Source organism: Prunus mume, linkage group LG5 (assembly GCF_029339155.1).
Source record: "Prunus mume cultivar Tortuosa linkage group LG5, ASM2933915v1, whole genome shotgun sequence".
Lineage (NCBI taxonomy): Eukaryota > Viridiplantae > Streptophyta > Magnoliopsida > Rosales > Rosaceae > Prunus > Prunus mume.
Genome location: NC_142702.1, coordinates 374,055 through 397,881, shown reverse-complemented (window position 1 = coordinate 397,881; position 23,827 = coordinate 374,055). Strand labels below are relative to the sequence as shown.

At 36.7% G+C, this 23,827-nt stretch overlaps 2 protein-coding genes, 1 long non-coding RNA gene and 1 pseudogene across 5 annotated transcripts; 2 read left to right on the top strand and 2 right to left on the bottom strand.

Moving 5' to 3' along the window:
• Positions 1 to 343: 343 nt before the first annotated feature.
• Positions 344 to 2,718, bottom strand: LOC148916549 (AP-4 complex subunit epsilon-like; annotated as a pseudogene). The gene is made up of 2 exons (XR_016126694.1): positions 2,078 to 2,718; positions 344 to 993 (listed from the first exon to the last, which is right to left on the bottom strand). The product of XR_016126694.1 is annotated as an AP-4 complex subunit epsilon-like (transcript).
• Positions 2,719 to 2,863: 145 nt separating this feature from the next.
• LOC148916548 (uncharacterized) lies at positions 2,864 to 4,969 on the top strand. Its single transcript, XR_016127355.1, has 3 exons — positions 2,864 to 3,145; positions 3,471 to 3,589; positions 4,473 to 4,969. It is a non-coding gene; the product is annotated as an uncharacterized LOC148916548 (long non-coding RNA).
• Positions 4,970 to 9,121: 4,152 nt separating this feature from the next.
• Positions 9,122 to 13,881, top strand: LOC103330934 (TMV resistance protein N-like). 2 transcript variants are annotated; one of them, XM_008233536.3, is made up of 6 exons: positions 9,138 to 9,910; positions 10,144 to 11,206; positions 11,344 to 11,616; positions 11,767 to 12,483; positions 12,576 to 13,318; positions 13,522 to 13,881. In XM_008233536.3, exons 1-6 carry the CDS (start codon positions 9,402 to 9,404, stop codon positions 13,526 to 13,528), a joined length of 3,312 nt encoding a protein of 1,103 aa, XP_008231758.2. In that variant the 5' UTR covers positions 9,138 to 9,401; the 3' UTR covers positions 13,529 to 13,881. The 2 variants fall into 2 exon arrangements, with proteins under 2 accessions (XP_088909482.1, XP_008231758.2); XM_089053356.1 differs by lacking the exon at positions 13,522 to 13,881 and having other exon boundaries at positions 9,122 to 9,910; positions 12,619 to 12,860.
• Positions 13,882 to 14,214: 333 nt separating this feature from the next.
• LOC103330933 (Adaptin family protein) lies at positions 14,215 to 23,195 on the bottom strand. The gene is made up of 10 exons (XM_008233535.3): positions 22,201 to 23,195; positions 21,852 to 22,067; positions 21,634 to 21,744; positions 21,348 to 21,545; positions 21,109 to 21,240; positions 20,337 to 20,393; positions 20,131 to 20,247; positions 19,500 to 19,577; positions 17,579 to 17,722; positions 14,215 to 15,915 (listed from the first exon to the last, which is right to left on the bottom strand). Exons 1-10 carry the CDS (start codon positions 22,987 to 22,989, stop codon positions 14,833 to 14,835), a joined length of 2,925 nt encoding a protein of 974 aa, XP_008231757.2. The 5' UTR covers positions 22,990 to 23,195; the 3' UTR covers positions 14,215 to 14,832.
• Between the last annotated feature and the right edge of the window lie 632 nt (positions 23,196 to 23,827).

The window sequence follows — 23,827 nt, the reverse complement described above, 5'->3', positions numbered from 1 at the left end:
CTCCATGACACGTGTCACCACCGCAACGACTTGCACAAAGTCCCACATCGGAAATCTACACCAACCTTCCACTTTCACTTCCCTATGAAAAGGGCACAATACCCTAGTAAAAAGGGTGACTACTTTTCTACCTTTTACTATTACTCTGCAAAAGTTACCCTTCTTAGCTGACTTAAGCATCGGAGAGCCTTCGGCCGGCACCACACCGGTGTCCGAAGCTTAACGACTGCTTCTCCCATTTTTGTCTTCTGCAGGCTAGCCTTTATTGAAGGTCCAGACCCTTTCCCTGCTGAAGGCAAATCCCTTTTATTTTCTCTAAGTTGACCCTCTCCGAAAAAGAGCATCAACAAACTTCAGTGTGTACAGCTGCTGCCGTTGGTACCTGGGGCTTCTCTGAAGCATGCATATTCGCCTTAGACACCTTATGGTTGGCAGAAGATGGCCTCCTCTTGGTTTTTGATGATCCCCCAAACAGTGAACTGGCAAGCTTCTGCTTTTCTGGAGAAATTTCAACCTGGGACCTCGTGCTTTTGAATTTGAAGTGCTCAAGTTATCTACTTGTGTGACCCCATTCGCTGATTTCTGGGAACTAGAACTAGAGGAATTTGAGATCGACAATGTTGGGGAGGAGTATGTTGGACTACCCCATTTTCTTTGGACACCATCTAGTCGTAACTTAAGTTCCGATGATCCTGCATCTGACACAGGTGGCAATGATGCAGGCTGGCAGATCTCCCAAGCATAAGATGGTTCGGGAACTGGAACAAGCTCGGTTGAGGATGCAACTGCAGCTGGAGGAATTCTTGATGGCAATGCTGGCTTTGGAAGCTCATAAGCCTCAAACCTAAGACCAAGCTTCATGCTGATCTTGGTTACTGAAGTTGCTGATATTTAACATTCCAGAGCACTCATTCTCGGGAATATATAGGGCTCATCACCTTTCTCTAGTGCTTGCTGGACATAGCCATTGAGGAATGAAAGGCTGTTATCAATCTGCAAGAGAAGATGAATATTAATATTACACAAAATAATCTTATTCAAGAAATAAATAAATAAATGGCTTCCGCATGATCCAAAATCAAGGTTTTCAAGCATATTAGAGAAATAGAATTACAAAATCCATGAAAAGAGCAACTTATAACTAAAGGGAAGAAATAAGATGCAAGGACCAGGGACGAAGAAGTCAGGAAGCTAATTAAACCATGTCATGTAATACCAATTAGAATCACTTGATTAACATCCAGGTATTACCAACCAAAGGCAGCTACATAAATTAAGTTTCCCCAGTATAATACGATGCATCTTGGTCAAATAAGCAATTCTAATCATTCATAAACTGATTCTGAAATTTTCAAATTTATTAAATAAAATATCGGAAGGTCAAGAACAGCATTAACCAAACAATACATGACATCTTTCTACTTAAAACAGAGTAATAGTCAGATTATTTTTCCGTCAACATATTTGACTAGGAAGTAACCAAAGCTAGTCCTTCCATGCCAGGTAGCATTCACGGCTAGGATACATGTTCATTTGTCATAGTATTTCTATTTTGGAAAATATTCTTCTGGATCTATTCAATTTTAAAAATATTTGATGTTGTGTCATGATTCATAATAACGTATCTGTGAAACACACACAGTCATTATTTGAAAAAGTAAATTATGTTGCATCAAGATAATGTATCCATATAAGAAAGGTACATTATCACGATGTCGCATCAAAACAATCTACAAGACAACTACATTTTTTAATGAGACATACATTAGTTCACTTCACTTTCCTTAAACCTAACTTATATTCATCAAGGATTCTATTTGATATATCTCAACAAATGCTTTCCAAAATATACGTTTTGTAAAAAAAACCAGAGAAAATGAGAGGGTCACCAAACTTAATGCAATCACAAGGTTAAACAACCATTAGACTTTACCATTAGAAAAAAGAAGGTTCAGACAGTAAGCCGACAACCACCAAATATAGCAAGGAAAAGAGAAATGCAGAACTATACCAGTTCTTAATACTTCAAAGGAGAAGTAAAAGAACGATACGAGTAGAAAATGCAATTAAATATGACCTCAATGTCTTCACAACTTGCGTCCAACGGCATAATACTATCAACTGCAGGAGCATTAAGCTAATGACAGCTTGCAATTCATATGCACGCCGCTGCAGATCTGTTGGTCTAAGCTAAGTATGTTATTTCTAGCAACAATTATATCATACACATTCAGCTAAGTCCAACAATTTATAAATCAATACAACCCTAAAACATCGTTTGACAATTCATCTTAGAACTTTTCCCTTCCAGCCATCAAATCAAAATTTCATAAAACAGAGAGAGTACCCCATGCTATAAAAATGAAGAACAACAACAACAATGAAGCTTTGATTTCTTTCTTCTATTGCTCTCTCTCTTCCCTTCCTTTCTTCTGTTCTTGAATAATCAAACCTTCATCTTAACAATTTCAACTCTGATTCAGCTTCTTGCTGACTAAGCCTTCAATCATTAAAAGATTTGGAAACTACATGCATACGTACATACATATAGTCAACCATTCAAGAGCCAATGTTGGAAACTAAGCCTTCAATCATATGATCTACAGTGCACATGTCATTCTGCTAGAGCCCATGTTGAATTTTGTGAAAGCGGATTGAGCAGCTGCCCAGTCCATTTTGTTTTCACGTCTCCTTTTTGTTTTCATTTTACATCTTTAATTTTTTAAACATCTTATTCAAATTTGCTATAATCACTTTAAACATCTTTAATCTGATATAATCACTTTGAAACTTGAAAGTACCAAGCTACCCTTCAGATAAATGGATACTTATTGCCGACTTATTGCCCACTGATTGCCCTCACTATTCTCTCTCTTCGCGCTCTCTTCCTTTCTTGGCGCTCTCCCTACATCGTCTCTCCACGACCACCACCACTCTCTTTCTCCCTCTGTCGCGAAAACCTAAGCATCACTCTCTCTCTCTCTCTCTCTCTCTCTCTCTCTGCAGTCGATGTTAGGGTTTGTTGAGGGGGTTCTTGAAGGCCAATCTCTGCGTCCCTCAGCTGCCCGGCCAAGGCTGTTCCTTCCACAGCTTCCTCACCAATACCTACAAGCTTACTTTCATGGAATCCCCTTCTGGCATTAAGGTTAGCTTTTTCAGTTTTCTACGTCTCTTTTTTTTTATTTTTTTTATTTTTACTTTCAGATCTTGAAATTAAGAATTATGGTTTGATTGAATATGAAATATTTGCTGCTTCCGTTGGCAATTTTCTAGCATTAGATCTAGCGATTTAGGATCGGAAAGAAAGGCCTCTCCTCTCACTCAATTACATTCTTGAACTTGAATTTGTGCTTAGCTTAGAAATTTGGACATCTGTGGTTGTGTTTGTGTATACCAAATTGTCATACAATTAGATTCATTCTTAATGTGCTGCTGCTTTCTTACTCTTTGTTTTGTGTTTGTGTGTGCAGATTATCTTGGTTACTCATCCCAGGACTGGCGACTTGCGTGAATCTTTGAAGTACATTTACAACTTGTATGTGGAATATGTCGTGAAGAACCCGCTCTACACTTCTGGAACTCCAATCAGGTAACTGATTCAGTTTCGATTATCGTAATGTAGTAAATTATCAATCTTCATAGTAACAAGTTTCATCTCATAGGTCATAAATACATAGTCATGCCTACTAGATGGATTCTCTGCTCACACTTGTCCCATTGGGATGCTCAAGTAAAGAAATTTAATATTGCAATTAGTGATAAATAAACTGTCTCCTTGCATGTTTCTTTGCACTATAACAAGACTAATATTTGAACTAGGTTATCTCTTGGTTTAGAAGGCATGGTTGATGAGTGTCATCTTATTGTTATTGTTAGTATTTTGTAAACTCTGTTTGTTAGAACCTGCCTACTTTTCTTTTCCTTGTATTTATAGTTCTATTGAATTAGTTTACTGGTGGATTACCCATCTTTGATTAGAGTTAAATATATAGTGAGTGGAGATATAGAAGGGTGTAGGATGTGGAAGGGTTTGAGACCAGGGGTAGTATTCAAGAGGCTATACCTGCTGTCCCTCAAGATCTCAACCAATTCCAACTTAATACCTCAGGTTCACTTCTCTTAGCTTTCTGGGATTCTTCTTTTATTGTTTTTTTTTCCTTCATGTTTTCCTTCATGTTTGAGACCAGGGGTAGTATTCAAGAGTCTATATGTAACATAAAACTTTGATTTCCCTTCAAAGTGAGGTATATTACCAAGGATTGACATGGATGTGCCATTCCCAACTGTTCATAATTTGCAGGGGTATCTGAAGTTAGATGTAGTTGGTATATCTTGTGAATGAGCTCAAGTTTAATATTCGTGTTATACATCTGTTAGTGATGGTGTTTTATGGAAATATATATTAAGGAATAGGTAAATTTTTAATATTCGTATTTGGTTTAATGTTTCTTCTTCTTCTTTCATTGTTACAGAGTTCCATGCATATCTGGCGTGTGTACCACACCATTGCATGCCACTTCTTCCCAATTGTTACAAAGTTCCTGTTGTAAAAGCCCTTCTCTTCCCTGGAGCTGTTGCAAATGGTGCACCATGGTTATTTACAAGGAAACCCAAGCACTATTTAAACATATAAACACACCCAAAATCCATCATTACACACACTTAAAACCCATTTATAAACACACCCAAAAAGTTGACTTTGGGGTTGATTTTGGGTGTGTTTCTATGTTTAAATAGTGCTTGGATTTTTTTATAAATACATGTCTAGGATTGGGTTTATTTATAAATTTGTATACTTAAAACTTGTATTGGATTATTTGGAAACTAAAAATTAAACTCAGAGGATTATTCAAGTTTGTAGAAACAACTCACAAGAAACACTGAAAAACTTAAATGATACAAGTGTATTAGGAAAGGACTTACAGGTGGAGTATATCCAGGTAAATTTTGCGAGTGAGCAATCACGAAATCACCAGATCTTCTAAGCTTAATGTCCATATATATATATAGAAGGAACCTAGCCTAGCGAGACAACATTGCACGTTTAACAGAATTGAAACACAATTAAATTACTCACGCGTGTGACTATCTGTTTTGATGAACATCAAATTTTATCTTCCTTCTTTGAAATGTGTGTGTCTTTGAATATTTCTCTGTTACTGACATCCAAAAAAAAAAAAAAGGACAGGTATAGTATTTAGCCATGTGTAAAGTATGCAAAACCCGACATAGAATGGTTCGGTTCTTGGGGCACTAAATTGTTGGAGATTGATCAAATGCGAAACCCGATAAAGCTTTTAACTGAAAGGCAACCAAATGACATTGGAATCCAACATCCATCCACATTCAAATGATGATATCATGGCATGGAAATGGAAGATGTGAGCTTTGCTGGTGCAGCTGAGAACATAAGGTCCATATTGATCAAGCAGAAAATGGAAATCAAAATATAACATATTTTGAGAAGTTTATTAGATGATCTACCTTAATGCATCGCAAAAGCAACTGTGGTTAACGTTAGCCTTTGATCCTTAATGCATCGCAAGTCTGTACGTAGAAATCTACCACCCTACAAACTTATATTATAATCGAAATTAACAATATGGTGAGGGGGAATATTAGTATTAGTATAGCGTTTAGAGTTTTATATAGAATTTTGAAATGGAAATGGACAACCTTGCTTGAGATAGGGGGATTTGACATTTACGTGTTGTTTCTTTCTTGCTGAGCCTTTTCTTCTCTCTCTCTCTCTCTCTCTCTCTCTCTCTCTCACACAGTCACAGCTGCTTCTTAATTTACACAACTTTCAAGGCTTGTAAGAGCGTTGAAATCTGGAGCCAGTATCGTCCTCTCCGTTTGTCACTCTGATATAGATATGTATGTACAACAAATACACAACCACATTCAACATTGAAACAAAGAAAGAGAGAGGAGAGAGAGATCCAAATAAGAATAAGAGCTAGAACATAAAGGAGGCTTAGGTTTAGGGTTGAGCTCAATTTGGTGGTGAAGTTGAGCCTACCAGGCATGGCAGCACATCTTCCGGGCACCCTCTTTTAGATAAAACAAGGAGATCATCGGGATTCCAATTCTCGATTTTACTAATTAACTATATAACAACAATAATGTAGTTGATTAACAAAGCTGAAAGCAATGTCTTTATATAAGTTTCATGTACACTATAATTGGAGGCCTGCTTTCATTGTCCTCTGTCATGGCTAGTCCCTATATTTGAGAAACGCAGAGTTAAGAGTGTTTATATAAGTTTCATGTACACTATAAATTTGACTTCTTTATGACTTCACCATGAGTATTGTTTCAAAATGGTTAACAGGGAACAAATCAAAGATGCAGACGAAGAACAGAAAAATGAAAATGGGTTTCAGAATCAGTATGCAATGGATACCAAATGAAACACACACATATTGAAAAGCTCACAAAATGATTTCAATAAAAACAGAAACGCAAAGGTCCAAATGTAATCGAACTGTGAAAGAGAGGAAAAGAAAAAGTACAGGTAATGCTGGTCAAGGCATCTTGATCGGGTGAATCCAGTCAATGAAGGCTAAACAATTGTGAAGAGATGTTAGTCAAAAAGAAAAAAAACATCATCATGAACTGATGAAAAAAAACTGTTGCACGTCAGAAAGGTTCTTTTCCTTATGGCTCTCACATGCACTTCAAAGACTTTAATCACAAGACTAGGAGTGTGCCTCTTCTTTTTATTTTTGTGGCTGTTCAATTTCTAACATGTTAAATCATGTTACACAGTAATTAGCCACTGCTTAAAGACATTGATATGCCTTTGCTTTGAATGTGTTTCTTGTTCTAGCAATTTTATATTGTAGCAAAGGCACTAAAATTTCTACTTGATTTGGTACTTATGGCCCTTTTGGTTTTTGATTGTATGAAATTACTCCAAACTGTGATCAAATTTATTTTAACATTTTATAATGTGAAGCAGCTTTAAACAAACGTGGTGCAGCAAAGGTACAGTCTAGTTTGTATTTGACCACGAGTTTTGTAGGTAAAAGAAGAGGGTCATTATAAGAGAATGAACTCAAGGAAGGGAGAAGGGTGAGATGAGAGGGAAAACAAGAGCAATTGGCACAATTCCGATAGTTTACTCTGTATTATCAGTCAGTACATATATTGGTACATGAGTTAGACTTTTGCAAGTCTATTTACAGAAACTGTAGAAATATAAGGTAAGTACAATCAATTGCATATATTACAGAGTAATTGATAACTAAATCTGGCTGACAGAGTGCTGTGCTTGTGATGAGGAGTCTTCTAAGGCTGATGGATTGGGAGCGGCTGATTTCATGGGACTGATGGAAGGAATGGAATCTGTTGGAACAGATTGGTTGGGATCTGCTGGAGTGATATTCTCTTTAAATGGGGGGCCATTGACACCAACTGTCCGAGTGAAGAAGTTTCCTCGAAGGTTCCTTACCATTTACTTCAACGTAGCATAAGACAGAAACCGCGTTGACGTATAAAAAATTAGCATTCAAGTCAATGGTAAAAAGGGACAGGGAGACATAGAAGACCCCATTGAGATTACAATATCTATATAGAAAATTTTAACCTCAGAAATCTTGATAATATTAATATATATGGTGAGGGCTGGTAAACAAAAGAAAGAGTTCTAACTAGTTTATGACAATATAAATATACATTTTCTCAAGTTTCTACAAATTCTGACATTTTTGAGTTCTTATCTTCATCAGGAAAGCAGAGGTCAAGGCAAGGGTTAAAATCCATGGCAAGCGTTGTTATTTTTAAAATATTATTTGGACTTAACAATGTTAAAGAGAGAATAATATTTATTTGGAGTTTGACTTGTCATATTATAGGTCTTTATATTATTAGACCGATTTAAATGTAACAAGATACGGGTAAATGCATGATTATTATGCAGAGATTCAAAATCTTGAACAAAAATACCTATTTATCATGTGGTAAAAGAAAGCACGTCACTATTAAAGATAAGAAGTTACCTTGAAGGTTCGTACCCTTGAAGGTGGAAGCGAGTTAGGAAAAGTGAGTTCCCACTTGGGGTTTGAAAATGAAGATGAAAAAGATCTGTTAATGTTGCTGAGATAATTTCAGGGTACTAAATTGAAATTAACGCAAAAATTAATTTAAAAAAAGAGTCTTGTGAAAAACAATTTAAAATCTTGAGGTGTGTTTGTGTAATTTCTGAAACTCTAAGGAGTTTTGTGAAAGGACCAAATAACTCAATGGATGTTAGTGTAAATAACTCAATAAAAGAATAAAAAAACAACATTAGCACGTAAACTAAATTACAACATAAAAAAGTTAGGATCTCAAATATAAAGTCTCGGACATCACTATTAGAGATTTTCTATTTAAACCCCACAGTTCTCTTAGTTCACTCCATGTTCTAAGTTCACCTCAATTTCTAGTTTAAATTTTCACAATTTCTAAGAAAACCTCACTATCTTCCCAAACTACCCTTAAATACACCCCAAACTGAAAAAATAAGAACTAAAAGATATTTTCTATTCAAACCCCACAATTTTCTTTGTTCCCAACAAAAAAAACACACAAACAAATGAAACCCCAAATCTGAAATTTAATACTTTCTAGAGAAAAAGAACAGTTTTACCTCTCTCCAAGAATTGTAACTGGAATTCTAACACTTGGGTATTGTTGAGTTGAGAACTTGAGAGAGAGAGAGAGAGAGAGAGAGAGAGAGAGTTTGTAAACAGGAAGTTGGAAGAAGGTTTCTAAAACTTAATATAAATAGTGGTGAGGTCTGTGGGGTGTGTGTATAGATGTATTAGGGTTAATTATTAAGTTGGATGACCTTTTCTGTCTTTTTACATAATAATAAAACTTACAGCTTAATGATTTAAGTATTGGGTGAACAAAAAGTCAAGTGCGGGGTTTAAATAGAAAACCTCTTAATTATTATGAGAGAGAATACATTTTCCATTGAAGGAACCATGTAATGAAAGAAAAAGAGATACAAACCAGCCTTAATAAGAAAAAGAAATATCATCGTTTGACCACTTTTGTAGCTGTCAATGTAGGCCCATTTCTGCTATATAGCAGTACTGGCCATGTGATGTGCAATTTATTCAGCAAAGAAAAGGTAAAGGTATTGCCTCTCACCTATATTTTCCATTAATCAAGATCTGAAATACAGAATATACAGCTATTTTCCTTCTTGCTTCCTCTCTACCTTCTTCTATGGAAATCCCTAAATCTCATCCTCTTCTTCTTGTTAAGATGGTATCAGAGCCCATCGTGGCTTGACACTTTCGATCCGCTTCCGATTTTTCTGAACTATCTCTTCGTTGTGCTCTTCTCTTGCTCTGTCTCTATTGTTCTTTCCTCTTTTCTGTTTTTTCTCTAATTTCTGTTCATCAATGGCGACTTCTGTCTCTTCTTCTCCTTCTTCTTCTTCTTTCACTCATGATTCATCATGGACATATGATGTGTTTTTGAGTTTTAGAGGTGAGGATACGCGCACCAATTTTACGGATCATTTGTACAAGGCCTTGTGTGATAAGGGCATCTACACGTTCATTGATCGAGAGCTTGTAAGAGGAGAAGAAATATCGCCAGCCCTTGTCAAAGCAATTGAAGAATCAAGAATTTCTCTCATTGTATTCTCTGAAAACTATGCATCTTCGAGGTGGTGCTTGGATGAACTTGTCCAGATCCTTCAATGTAAAGAATCAAAGCAACAAATAGTTTTGCCCATTTTTTACAAGGTGGATCCGTCGGATGTACGAAAGCAAACAAATAGTTTTGGAGATGCATTTAAAGGCCTTATTCAAAGCAAATTCAAGGATGACAAGGAGAAAGTGCTCATATGGAAGGAAGCTCTTAGACAAGCAGCAAATTTGTCCGGACATACTTTCAAGGATGGAGAGTACGTATATTTCTATCTTTATCATTTTCAAGATAAAATATTAATTGTTACTCATTATTAAAGAAAAGTATCCTTTTGTAAAAATATTAAGTTTTAAATCCTTGTTAACATCTTTTTTCTCTTTTTTGGTCAGAAGAATTATTACGTACAAGATTGTTGATGTTGTGTTCTTTTGCGTGATTGGATGTTTAAATCTGATTCATTAAATGTGTCTAATTTGGTTAAACTGGCAGGTCTGAAGCTACATTTATCAACGACATTGTTGATGGAATCTTACGCCAAGTATTGAGACGCACATATTGGAATGTGGCTGAGCACCCAGTTGGAATTCAGTCTCATGTACTAGATGTGAAAAAGCTTTTAGATGTTGGTGGGAATGGTCGTCGCATAGTTGGAATATGGGGGACATCTGGAATAGGCAAGACAACAATTGCAAAAGCTATATGGAATGCAATTGCCCATGAGTTTGAAGGAAGTTGTTTCTTGGAAAATGTTAGAGATGGAAGCTTAGTCCAGCTACAGAAGACTCTTCTTCATAAGTATCTAGGCAAAAAGTTGAAAATTCAGAGTGTTGATGAAGGAATCGGTGTTATAAGAGAACGGCTGAGGCGTAAAAAGATTCTATTAATTCTTGACGATGTGGACCGATTGGAGCAGTTAGAAAAATTGGCTGGAGATGATTGGTTTGGTGAGGGTAGTAGAGTAATCTTTACTACAAAAAATAGGAGATTGTTTGAGAATCGTGATATTAAGTTGATACACGAGGTGAAGAAGTTAGATTCCAACCAAGCTCTTGAGCTTTTCAGTTGGCATGCATTCCGAAGAAGTGAACCTCCAGAAGATTATTTGGAACTCGCACAACGTGCAATAGCTTTTGCTGATGGCCTTCCACTAGCTCTAACAATTTTAGGTTCTCATCTTCGTGGTATAGTTATACGACGTTGGCAAGTTATATTAGATGGTTACGAAGGAGAACCTTATACAGATATTGAAAGAATACTTCAAAAAAGTTATGATGCCTTGGATCACCGCGCAAAAGATTATTTTCTCGACATTGCATGTTTCTTCAAGTGTGAAGATAAGGACTATGTGCTACAAATAGTACCCCAAAAATTCATTGAAGAATTCGTTGATAAGGCATTGATAACTATTGAACTGAATTATAGGATTTTAATGCATGACTTGCTAGCAAACCTGGGCAAGGTTATAGTTCGCAAAGAATCCCCCGATGATCCTGGCCAGCGTAGTAGATTGTGGTTTTACGAGGATGTCAAACGAGTTCTGACGGAAAGTACAGTAAGTATTACATATGTTATTATATTCAATTTGACAAGAAAGAATACCTTATTTTACCTTAATTTTCTTAACAAAATGTGCTTGCATTTTGATTTGTACAATGACTTCGTTTCCTAATTAATGCTTTTCCATCTTAGGGAACAAGGAATATTAAAGGCATCGTGGTGAAGTTTCCAGAACCAGCTGAGATAACCTTGAATCCAGAATGCTTCCGTAATATGGTAAATCTTCAAATTTTCAAAATCCATAATGCATCTCTACGAGGGAACATTAACTATCTGCCCAACGCGTTAAGAATTATTGATTGGCCTAGTTGTCAGTTACAATCTTTGCCACCCAATTTTCAAGGAAATCGTCTTGTTGGGTTCGAAATGCCTGGCAGTCATATCAGACAATTGGAGGGATTTAAGGTATGTATTTGAAATTATTTTCATCTATTATATATAATTTCAAATAGAGTTGTTAATTTCATAAGGAAAAACACGAAATTTGTTTTCTAAGTTTTTGTCTTTTGAAGCGCGTGATTAATTATTTCCTGTTTTTGTGTTCTTGTCTCACAGCATTTGCCAAACCTGACATATATGAATTTGATTGGTTGTGAATTCTTAGAAAAAATCCCAGACTTATCCGGAATCCCAAACATAGAGTTCTTGGATCTAAGTAACTGTACAAGTTTGGTTGAGGTCCACGATTCTGTTGGATTCCTTGATAAACTTGTTGAATTAAATCTCGCTGGATGCGTTAATCTTACGAGGTTTGGAACAAGACTTAGATTGAAATCCATAGACAGCATTTGGCTAGATGATTGTAAAAGGCTTGAGAGTTTCCCAGAAATAGAAGTGGAGATGGAATCACTACGGACATTGACTATGGATGGAAGTGGCATAAGAGAATTGCCTCTATCAATTGCGAATCTTACTGGGCTTAAATTGTTGCATCTTCGAAGATGCTTCAATCTTAATGGGCTTGAATTACTGCTTTATTGCTTGTCCACATTACAATTTCTGTATCTAAGTGGATACAATTTTGTCACGCTTCCGGAATGCATTAGCAAATTTGGGAGGTTGTACAAGCTTAGCTTGCGTGATTGCGAGAGTCTTCTAGAAATTCCACAAGAAGTGCTTCCACTAAGTTTACATAAGTTATACATGGATAACTGCACATCATTGGAAAAAATTCCAAAACTGCCACTATCAGCGAGGAATAAGCAACTGTTTTTGATGAATTGCGATAGACTACGTGGCTATGACATCACAGAAAATAGTATTCTGGATCAGGTTTCTGTCTCTTCTCTCTCTGTGTCTCTCTTTGTCTCTCCCTCTGTGTTATATGGTTAAGAAGATGATTGTTGTAACCAATTGTATTGTAGGTATCTTCTCATCCGCAATCTGAATTTGAAATTACTCTTCCAGGCGATGAAGTACCAAAGTGGTTCAGCTGTTGTAAAGATGCAACACTAGTTAAATATGCAGATGATGAAGAGGAATTATGCCATGCTCGATGTGAAGTTTGTTTTGAAATTCCTCCAAATTTAGATTGGAAGACGTTAAGATTGGTTCTATGTGTTGTTCATAAAGGAGGGCCATTTTATTTTGGGGCAAGTACACGTGTTCATATCAATAGAAAAGAGGTCCAATCGATATTTATGCTGCTAGAGGGAAGTCATATGGGCACTCATGTGGCTCTTCAGTGTATTCCATTATTGAATCTGAGCAACTTACGTGTGGGGGAAGAACTGACGCGATTGCAACAGGGTAATATGTGTCAAATTATATTTAAGTTCGGTAGAACGCGATTGCCCACCCTGATTGACATACCCACACCCGTCAAAATCCTCTGCGGGGTCCACCTATTAGGCCACCAGGTGTTGTTGCCTGATGTGATGGCAGTGAACGATGATATTCATGATGATCAACACCAAGACAACGAATTGCTTTCCTTGCCTTCGACATCAGAGACTAGTGTTGGCAAGAAGAGGCCTCGGTTATCAGATTTCATGGCACTTGATGATGATCATCGTGCTAACGTCGTCGAAGTTAGTGATCATGAAGCTCAAAGGGGAGAGGCGAATCACCCAAAGAGGAGGCACACTGATCTTAACGAGGAGCCAAAGTATGTAAATCCATTAAATGTTGAATGATATCTTTGCATTTTCTGGTCATATATCTGCGTTTTGTGTTCAATTCCAATTTAGCAATATTTTGCTGTGCATCTCTGGGGTATATGTTGTAGTTTTCAGGGTGTGAATTTTTGTTCTTTTTGTTTTGGGTTAAATCCTTTTTCTTAGCGCTCTACATTCGATATTAAATTTTCAGGCAATGAAGTTCCAAAGTGGTTTATGTAAGCCCCAGGTTCAGCTGTTGAAACGAACCAAATTTCCAGGCAATGGTCTGGTAATCAAGAGGTGTGTTGAGGCGCCAGCAGTTTCTGAGATTCCATTTTAAGTTGCATAAGGCAATACCTTTCTTCTCAATTGATGCATCCAGCATTTATCCGCAGATGAACAAAACTGGTTGCAAGCCGGATTCTTCCATCTCATTCATTGGAATTGATGTATTTTTGGGGATGAAATGTAACAGATTTATCTATTTCATAATTTCCAATTAAGGTTTGTTAAAAATCAGACATTAATTGTAAACATGCGTCCAAATATGCCCAAAATATTTTTGTTGAAAGATTGTGTCTCATTACACCAGTAATCTTGCTGGTATTGGCAAGGTACAAGAATCCTAGCATGTCTAAATCATGTCAAGTTGCTGCAACTCACGTTGCTGGTATAGTTCAAGATTTTTTGATAATCTTGCAAGGACACGGAATGAAAAGCTTGATGAGCATCAATAGTGTCATGCATATTATGTTGTTTTCGAACTCCTGTCTAGTTTGCGAATAGATTTTGGTTCTTTGAATACCAGTTGCTGTTTGAACAGCCCGGGTAGAGCTAACATCTCCAATGGCTCCATTACCCAAAAAGAATTTGGGTTTAGATACTAAGAAAAATACACCAGGAATTATAACTTCTTTCTTTGTTCACGAAAGCGCATTATTATTGTCATTGCATAACCGGATAGCTACTGTAGATGCCGAATGTCTAATTTTATCCACCAAAAATTACAAGGGACATATCATAGTCAAAAAGATAACTACAACTTAAAATGTGAACGGACACCAAGTAAAACTCATGACATATAGGAATAAATGTCCCTACAACACAAACAAAAATTCACTTCATACAGCATTATTATAACAAGAGAGAGGCACACAGCAGTGTAAATGTAGACAAATATGCACGGCAGAACCATGTGTCCGTGGAGCACTGCAAAACCGCCCACATTGCCACAAAGAAAAAGCTCCGCATTGAAATGGCTCAAACCAACATATTCAAGCATCACCAACTTGGTTATATTCCTACATAAGCCACTGTCCAACAAATACAAAAGCCTATACCTCATTTTTGCCACCATTCTTGGTGTATGGTGCCTTTACAGCTCTGCATGGTGGCCTTGAAACTTGTTTGAATTGAGTTGTATTTCCTATCATGTAGCCAGCCACACCGAAAGACCATGCACATACCACAAAGCAAACAATCTCGAACAATCATGATCGAAAGTGTGCCATTCTGAACAGTTTTAGCCAAGCAAATCTTTAAACAAGTTGGGATTCTGACTTGTTGGGGTCACACCCATCTGCCTTACAAGTGCATCCTTTTCCAAGGAATCTTTAGGGTTAGGACCCTTATTCAATTGTGTTACCCCACTTTGAGCATTTCTTGTAGCATTTGATAACTCAGATGCAAGATTTAACTCATCCCTATTGGTCGGCAAAGGGTCGCCAACACTGCTACTAAGCCCGCTGAGAGATGTATCTGCATATAATCCCATAATATCAGGTGTCTTAGCAGCACCAGCTGCACCATGATTTGCAGTTAATGCAACTTCAGTTTGATCAAGAAGCCCTTCTAACTGCTTGAAAGGATCTACAGTGGAAGCAGTACTACTAGTTGAGTCACCCAAATCGAGCAAGTCTGGAGCAGGTTCATGATTAACTTCAGTGTGTACAGCTGCTGCCTTTGGTACCTGGGGCTTCTCCGAAGCATGGATATTCGCCTTAGACACCTTATGGTTGGCAGAAGATGGCCTCCTCTCGGTTTTTGATGATCCCCCAAACAGTGAACTGGCAAGCTTCTGCTTTTCTGGAGAAATTTCAACCTGGGGCCTCCTTGACTCATAAGTATCACGTGCTTTTGAATTTGAAGTGCTCACGCTATCTATTTGTGTGACCCCATTCGCTGATTTCTGGGAACTAGAACTAGAGGAATTTGAGATCGACAATGCTGGGGAGGAATATGTTGGCCTGCCCCATTTTCTTTGAACACCGTCTAGTCGTAACTTAAGTTCCGATGATCCTGCATCTGACACAGGTGGCAATGATGCAGGCTGGCGGATCTCCCTAGCATAAGACGGTTCAGGAACTGGAACAAGCTCGGTTGAGGATGCAACTGCAGCTGGAGGAATTCTTGATGGCACTGCTGGCTTTGGAAGCTCATATGCCTCAAACCTAAGACCATGGGTTAAAGCTTCATGCTGATCTTGGTTACTGAAGTTGCTGATATTTAACATTCCAGAGCGCTCATTCTCAGGAATATAGGGCTGAGCACCTTTCTCTAGTGCTTGCTGGACATAGTCATTGAGGAATGAAAGGCTTTTATCAATCTGCAAGAGAAGATGAATATTAATATTACACAAAATAAGATTATTGAAGAAATAAATAAATAAATGGCTTCCGCATGATCCAAAATCAAGGTTTTCAAGCATATTAGAGAAATACAATTGCAAAATCCATGAAAATAGCAACTTATATCTGAAGGGAAGAAATAAGATGCAAGGACCAGGGACGAAGAAGTCAGGAAACTAATTAAAGCATGTCGTTTAATACCAATTAGAATCACTTAATTAACATCCAGGTATTACCAACCAAAGGCAGCTACATAAATTAAGTTTCGCCAGTATAATATGATGCATGTTGGTCAAATAAGCAATTTTAATCATTCATAAACTGATTCTGAATTTTTCTCGATCTAAACCACAAGATCTATATCATCATGTTTATATGCACCAAAACTACAATAAAGCAATCTTTGTATTTTTTTTTTTTTACAAGGAAATCTACAATTAGTGCCTCCATCACGAGCATACATACTAAGTGTCAAGCAATAATAAGGCTTCAGAAACCCATGTACAATTTAATAATGATAACAGACATTATCACAATTGGGACCTGAAGATTATTATCTTCACATTGATCTATGCATGCATACATACACGAGAATGATAAAAGAAGGGAAAGCAATAATTTGCTGACCCTATTAAAACCTGTGCAGTTGATAACTGTATACATATATACATTCATAGCACATTTTCAAAATTTACCAAATAAAATATCGGATGGTCAAGAACAGCATTAACCAAACAATACATGACATCTTTCTACTTAAACAGAGTAAGGTATCTAGTCAGATTATTTTTCAGTCAACATTTACGATGGCCTTTTTCTTGGACCTAAAAAAGTCCCTCATTTAATGATTTGCTTGCCTATTTATAGGGGCTGACTGTTCAGTATTTAAAAAATATCACTAATGCCCTTGCAATTGTCAGATATGGGCCCTTACTTTTTCTCAAACTTCATCCCATAAGTAGTACGGATAGGGCATATTTGACAAGGAAGCAAGCAAAGCTATTCCTTCCGCATTCACAGTCAGTTAGGATACATGTTCATTTGTCATAGTATTTCTATTTTGGAAAATATTCTTCTGGATCTATAGAGTTTTAAAAATATTTAATGTTGTGTCATGATTCATAATAACGTATATGTGAAACACAAACACAATCATGTTTTGAAAAACTGAATTATGTTGCATCAAAGATAATGTATCCATATGAGAAAGTACATTATCACGATGTGGAAAAGTGGTACGTCCTATTAGAACAATTTACAAGGCAACTACATTTTTTAATGAGACATACATTAATTCACTTTCCTTATACCTAATTTATATTCATCAAGGATTCTATTTGACATATCTCAACAAATGCTTTCTAAAAGATGCATTTTGTAAAAATAAAATAAAAACCAGAGAAAATTAAAGTTACAATATATCGTTTGGCATATAACAATAAGAGGGTCACCAAACTTAATGCAATCACAAGGTTAAACAACCATTAGACTTTACCATTAGAAAACAGGAAGTTCAGACAGTAAGCCAACAACCACCAAATAACAAGGAAAAGAGAAATGCAGAACTACTATAGTTCTTAATACTTTAAAGGAGAAGCAAAAAAAAGAAGGGTATGAGTAGATAATGCAATTAAATATGACCTCAATGTCTTCACAACTTGCATCTGATGGCATAATACTCTCAACTGCAGGAGCATCTAAGCTAATGACAGCTTGCAATTCATATGCACGCTGCTGCAGATCTGTTGAGTGAGAAGCTGACAATTCTTCCACCAAAGATTGACACTGCAAGGGAAGAAAGATTTTTATCAATCGATATATACTTCCATGACAGGCCAAAACAAAATGAAAATGACAACATTATAGCTAATCATTGATTAGATGAATGTCAACATTATAATGGTGTCCAGAAAACTTCAACTTAAAAAAAGCATTAAACATTCATCATGCAACTAAAGAGCTCTGGACCTCAAAGCTAGGGCCACTGATCATTGACACACACATGCACACATTTTTACGTGCACATTACAAATGCTGCACATAATATCTGAATGTTATCAAGCACATTTCTCCATTAACTAGCATTAACCATTGTATAAAGTAAAATTGTACTATGTTTCTTTCTTATAGAAACTATTTCAAAAGAGCCCCATCACCAACCACTTAAAAAACATTTCAACTATGATTCAACTTCTTGCTGACTAAGCCTTCAATCATAAAAAGATTAGGAAACTACATGCATACATACATACATGTAGTCAACCATTCAAGAGTGGATGATCTACAGTGCACACGTCATTCTGCTAGAGCTGATGTTGAATTCTGTGAAAGCGGCTTGAGCAGCTGCTCAGTCCGTTTTGTTTTCAAGTCTCCTTTCTGTTTTCATTTTACATCTTTAATTTTTGTTTCAAAACAATTTGTTACTTTAGGATGTAGAATCGCTTGTTAGGGCTTTAGAGTTTATGGTTTAACTATTGTGAATGGTAGCCGATTGAGAGCTAAACCCGATACCCTAAGCACTAAATGGATGATTTGAAGGCCCACCAAACAGGAAAACTTAACCCTAAACCCTAAAGCTAAGCTCTGAACAGGTGAAAAAGCAAAAATAGCAAACACGCTCATTACACCTTAAGTGAATTGAACAGCAGCTTAAACGAACATAGGAGAATTCAAATCCTTTTTTCCCAAACTACTAGGAGAATTCTGCTCTGCCACTCATCCATCAAAATCCATGTTAATCATTACATCTTTTGATTAAACATCTTGTTCAGATTTAGCTATGCTCTTTAGAGAAATTCAACCCACTACTAAAAGCATATTTACATACAATGCAATTTCCATCATTCGGGAAGAATAAATTCATTCCAGTCATGACTGATGCTAATCTATAAAGGGATGCCTGTTCAATCTGGTGTGCAAACTGTACGGTGAGATTTGAACTTTCAATCTTTCAACTTAATTTTCAGTCAAAGATCTGCAAGTTGACAAATCTTATCTTCTCTCAGGGAAAGCAAAATAAAATGGCATAAATACCAGTAGAACTCTCACAATTGTGAGCATAAATACTAATCATAATGCATTATTTTTAGCAGGAAACTAAAAGAAAAAAACCACTCGTAGGAAAACAACTGATTCAACCTCAGATACAAATGCAAAAATTAGGACCATACTGAACAAACATGGAGCAATTTTTTATCACCCTAGCCCAATGAGGGTAAAACAGTAACTTCCATGGCTTTAACAACCCCTACAGCAGTAAAGTTCTAGAAGATGGCACCTTGATAGCCAAGTACTGTGCTACAGAAAACTAGTTTGTACCTCGTATTAGTAAACCATCACTTAGGAAAAGAGAGATGGGATCGTCCTATATGACCTATTTAATCTAAAATAAAATCAAAAATGGTAACCAAAAATAATAAAGACAAGATTAAAATAAATAAATTGAAATTCCACATTATGCTACAAAAGCAAGATTGCCATCGAAAGGTGTTCAAATCTATGCAGACGATTAATGCATGCAAATTGATATTGTTGTCAAAGTATTAAAGTTCACTATATGCACCTCAGGTAGAATATCCACTTTTCTCTGAGCTGAAATTTCAAAGGCATATATTTTCATGATTGCTGTAACCGCATAAGCCTGTATGAGAAGAACAGATTCACTTCAGTTTCAACAAGTAAGATACAAATATACACACAAATACAAATGGTGCTCTTTTTATGAATAGATAACCAAATATAAAATTGAGAGAAGAAAATTTTAAACCTATGAAATACTCATAAAATACGAAATTTATGGTTGTTTGCTTCTTAAGCAAATGGAAAATAAAAATTGTGTGCCCTGTGTTCTCTTCTTTATTCTTTCCAAAAGCTCTCATGTTTCTATAACTACACAGAGACCCTGCTTATTCTAATCAAAGTAAATTTGTACTTCAAATTATCTTTTAATCCCAATTCTTAAGAAAATATTTTTTTAAATTATGATTTGCACTCACATTATTTTTTTTCGGATTCTAGCTTTATATGCATTTTTAACAGTAGATATAATTAAATTGTATCTCATTTAATACAATTATACCCTGACCTCATTACCAAATTTAAGAAGCATGGAAAATTTCTTCAAATCAAACCTTAAAAAATTACAAGGGCAGATAATGAACCTCTAGTTACAAAAAACTGAGTTTGAGGGATACCTTGACGGATTCATCATTTGAATACGCCTCTGCCACATCACATAATTTCCCAGTGATATAGGAAGCAGAATATTTTCCATCAGCAGTTCCATATTCCCCCAAAACCCAACAAATGACCTGAGATCACAACTAAAATTCAGATATCAACAGGAATATTCTTCCAAAAATTTCTACATAAAGAAAAGAACTGAGAGGACAGAATGTACCTGAAGAAATACAGATGGAAGCTTTGGCTCACCAATTATACGCAAATATGACTCCACCTGCACATAAAGAAGTTTAGTTCTTTAACATGCAGAAACAGGGAAAGCAAGGAAATGGTTTAAGACATAGTGCAGAAGCAAGCAATGCACAAAATGTTGTAAACATACTACTAAAATATAATCCTCAAATGTTACACAAATAGCAGTACTATAAAAAGGTGAATGCAGCATTATATCTCCTATGCTGAATTTATCAGGGACTGTTGAACTCAATGTCAAAGAATGAAAAGCCTTAGCAATTTTGCAAAATCAAAATGTTTTCATCACAAACAACAAACATAGCAGTAATAAGTAATGCTTCTATTCGCAATGCGGTAAACCAAAACCCTAGGAAAAATCCACCTCTGAGGTTTCAAATGTTATATGCATGAAATGGCTTGAGAGTAACTTACAAATTTTACAACTAACTAGAACAAGTGACACCTGTAAGTTATGTGTCAAATTCTTTGACGTGGCAACTCATCCTCCTAACATGATATGTCCATGATTTTACCATCAATTGTTGACGGTCTAAGTTAATGGATGGGACTATTTGAGGAGTCCAAAAATTTAAGGGAGACATTGATCAAAAGTTCAACAGGAACCTTTGAAATCGCACAAAAATTTAGGGGGCATACGATAACATTTTTAACCATATAATAACTGAAATAGCAACTTTTTAATGACATTGAATAAAACAGTTATAAACATAAGGTGCAAAATTAAAGTTACATACCGCAGATGATCTCAACTGACTATCTGCAGAATCATCATCCTCTCCAAATCCCTCAGCAATCAACTTCATCAAGTTATGTGCCACCTTGACATTTACCAAATCTCCCGCATGTTCAAAGACTTTATTCATGGTCTGCAGAGAAGGAATATCAGGCATGGATGACATCGGGTGTTTAATAAGCAATAACAAAATACTCCCATGATAACTAGAATATAAAAGGCAACATGAATTACTCTTACCTGGATAAACCATTGATTACTTGGTGCAAATTGCTCCGCAAGCTCCACACATCTAGAAGCTATATATGTTTTGTAATGGTTATCATTAATGCTAATCATGTAATCAATCATACGATCCACAATCACTTCCACATTGGAGGACTTGGTCATCTTGTACAATAGTTCAAATGTTTTTCGCTTCAGAGTATCATCTGGGTCCTGCATCATGCGCATCAAACTTCATCTAAATTAAAAGTTTAAAGCATGATTTGAAACCAATCCATCAAACCCAACAGAATTCTTTCACCTCTAAGCAATCAATGACGGCTAGTTGGTGTTGCTCTGCTATCTCTGGACTAATCTTTATAAGTCGACCAAGGGCATCGATGCCCATATATTTCAAATTATGACTGTCACTCTGTCGACCAAATATACAACAAGGAATTGGTGTTTAACTCTCCAAATAATCTACATGCAGATTATAATTTGCAGAAAATTACACTGAAAAATATATAAACTTCAAACCTTCAAAAATCTTGAGATGACTTGAGCAGCCTGTTCTAACAACTTAGGATTTGGATATATGGCAGAAACGCAACAAATACACTCATAAAGTACAGCATTTCCTATATTACTGGTAGAATCGCACTTCCTAAAAATATCGCCGACTACCATATACATCTTCTCACTCGATTGCTTATCACCACTCCCCAACAATGCCAAGATCTTCAACAATCTAATCTGCATTATCAAACTAATTCAGTAACTACATTACGTTACAACAAACAAACAAAGCTCATTATTTCAATTACTCATCTTGCCAAAAACTTCCCACATTAATAATAAGCTCAAATTCATTAAAAGTAAGTAAAACCTGAATAAAGGGCGCCGGCAACTGATGGTAATCGTAGGTCTTGGGCAACCTGCGCTCGGCGACCTGTTTGAGAATGCTGACAAAGCTGACCACCAAATCCTTATAAGAATTCACATCGATTGTAATGAGGTCAAACAACGGGCAGAGCGTGGCACCCATGACTCCCGGATCGTTATCACAAAGGCGCTTCCTGAAATTGGAGACCAGATGCGAAACAGAAGATGGCGATTTCTGATAAAAGCGGTGAAGCGCCATGATGGCCTTCTTCCTGACAGCCTCCTTGGGATGGGCCAGGAGGTCCACGACCTGGGGCAAAACGGCAGGCACAGTCTCGTCGTTGATGAGCTTGCAAACGGCATTGAGGGCGGCACAAACGACAAGGTAATTGTCAGACTTGAGATCCTTCTGGATGGTGTTGACGATCAAGATGATCAAATCGTGATCGTCGCTGAGGAAGAGCGAAACGGCGAGGTAACCGGTGCGTTTAAGCAAGAGATTGTCGTCGTGGGTCATCTTGACGGCGTGGATGTAGGCGAAGGAGCCGTCGTGGCCGAGCATTTCGACGTAGACAAGGCGGATGATGTACTCCTTCATCTTGCGCTTGGGGATTTCAGGCTCGGAGAGACGTCGTTTTAGGGTTTCGATCTCGAGGAGGACGATGCGCTCTTCTTCGGCCTTGGATCGAGCTTCGCCGATGGACTTGACGAGGTCCAGGAACTCCTTGGATTGGCCGAAGCCGCCTTGAGAACCCATCGCAAGCTCTCGCCCTATGGTCTTCAGCTGCTCCATTGCTGCTGATGATTGGTGGAGTTAGGATTTTGCAGTTGCCAATGCGATGGAGATTAGGGTCTTGAATTTGGGGCATTAATTGGTGAGTAATTGGACTGAGTTCAATTGCATGAAGCAGCAGAAGAGAGAAGAGGAGAGAGAAGAAGAAGAAGGGGCTTTTAGTTTTGGGTTTTCTCTTCTGTTGTTGCGTGCTGTGTGTAGATCTAATTCTGAAGAGATTGTCATGACTCGCGCGTGTTTTGAAGAGTTACTGTGGATGGGTGGTGGAAAGTAAAAGGAGAGAGGATTGAGGTGAAAACAATAATGAACAGTGAATAAAGGTATCTATGTAATTTTATTTTTGGACGGTATACATGTAATTGATACTACAAAAAAATCACTTTCCATTACACATAAAAGCATATGAAGATTGCTACCGAGGATTGATTGAGTTGGTAACTAACGTTCTCCTTGCTAGTAAGGGCTAGGTTTGAGTCCCGTTGTCCCTCCCCATAAACTTTTCTTTACCAAAAAAAACAAGTATATTAAGATTTATATAAGGAGTATCAAGGATGACTTCTTTCATCATTATAATTTCATCTCTGTGGCTTGATCTTGATAGATAAAGTTCAACACATTGGTTCAATATATGTATCTTTTTGTTACAAAATGAGATGCTATTACGTTTTTTGAATTATTCACAACCCCCCTCAAAGAAATGTTTATGTCTAATTTTTTTAGTATTCATTGTAGATGAATTAATTATTTCGACTAGATAATTTTATTTCTGTTCTTCTTTAATCCTCTAGAAAATTGTTATTAACTTATTATTATCTTTAGTTGCTTACTTTTTTATTGA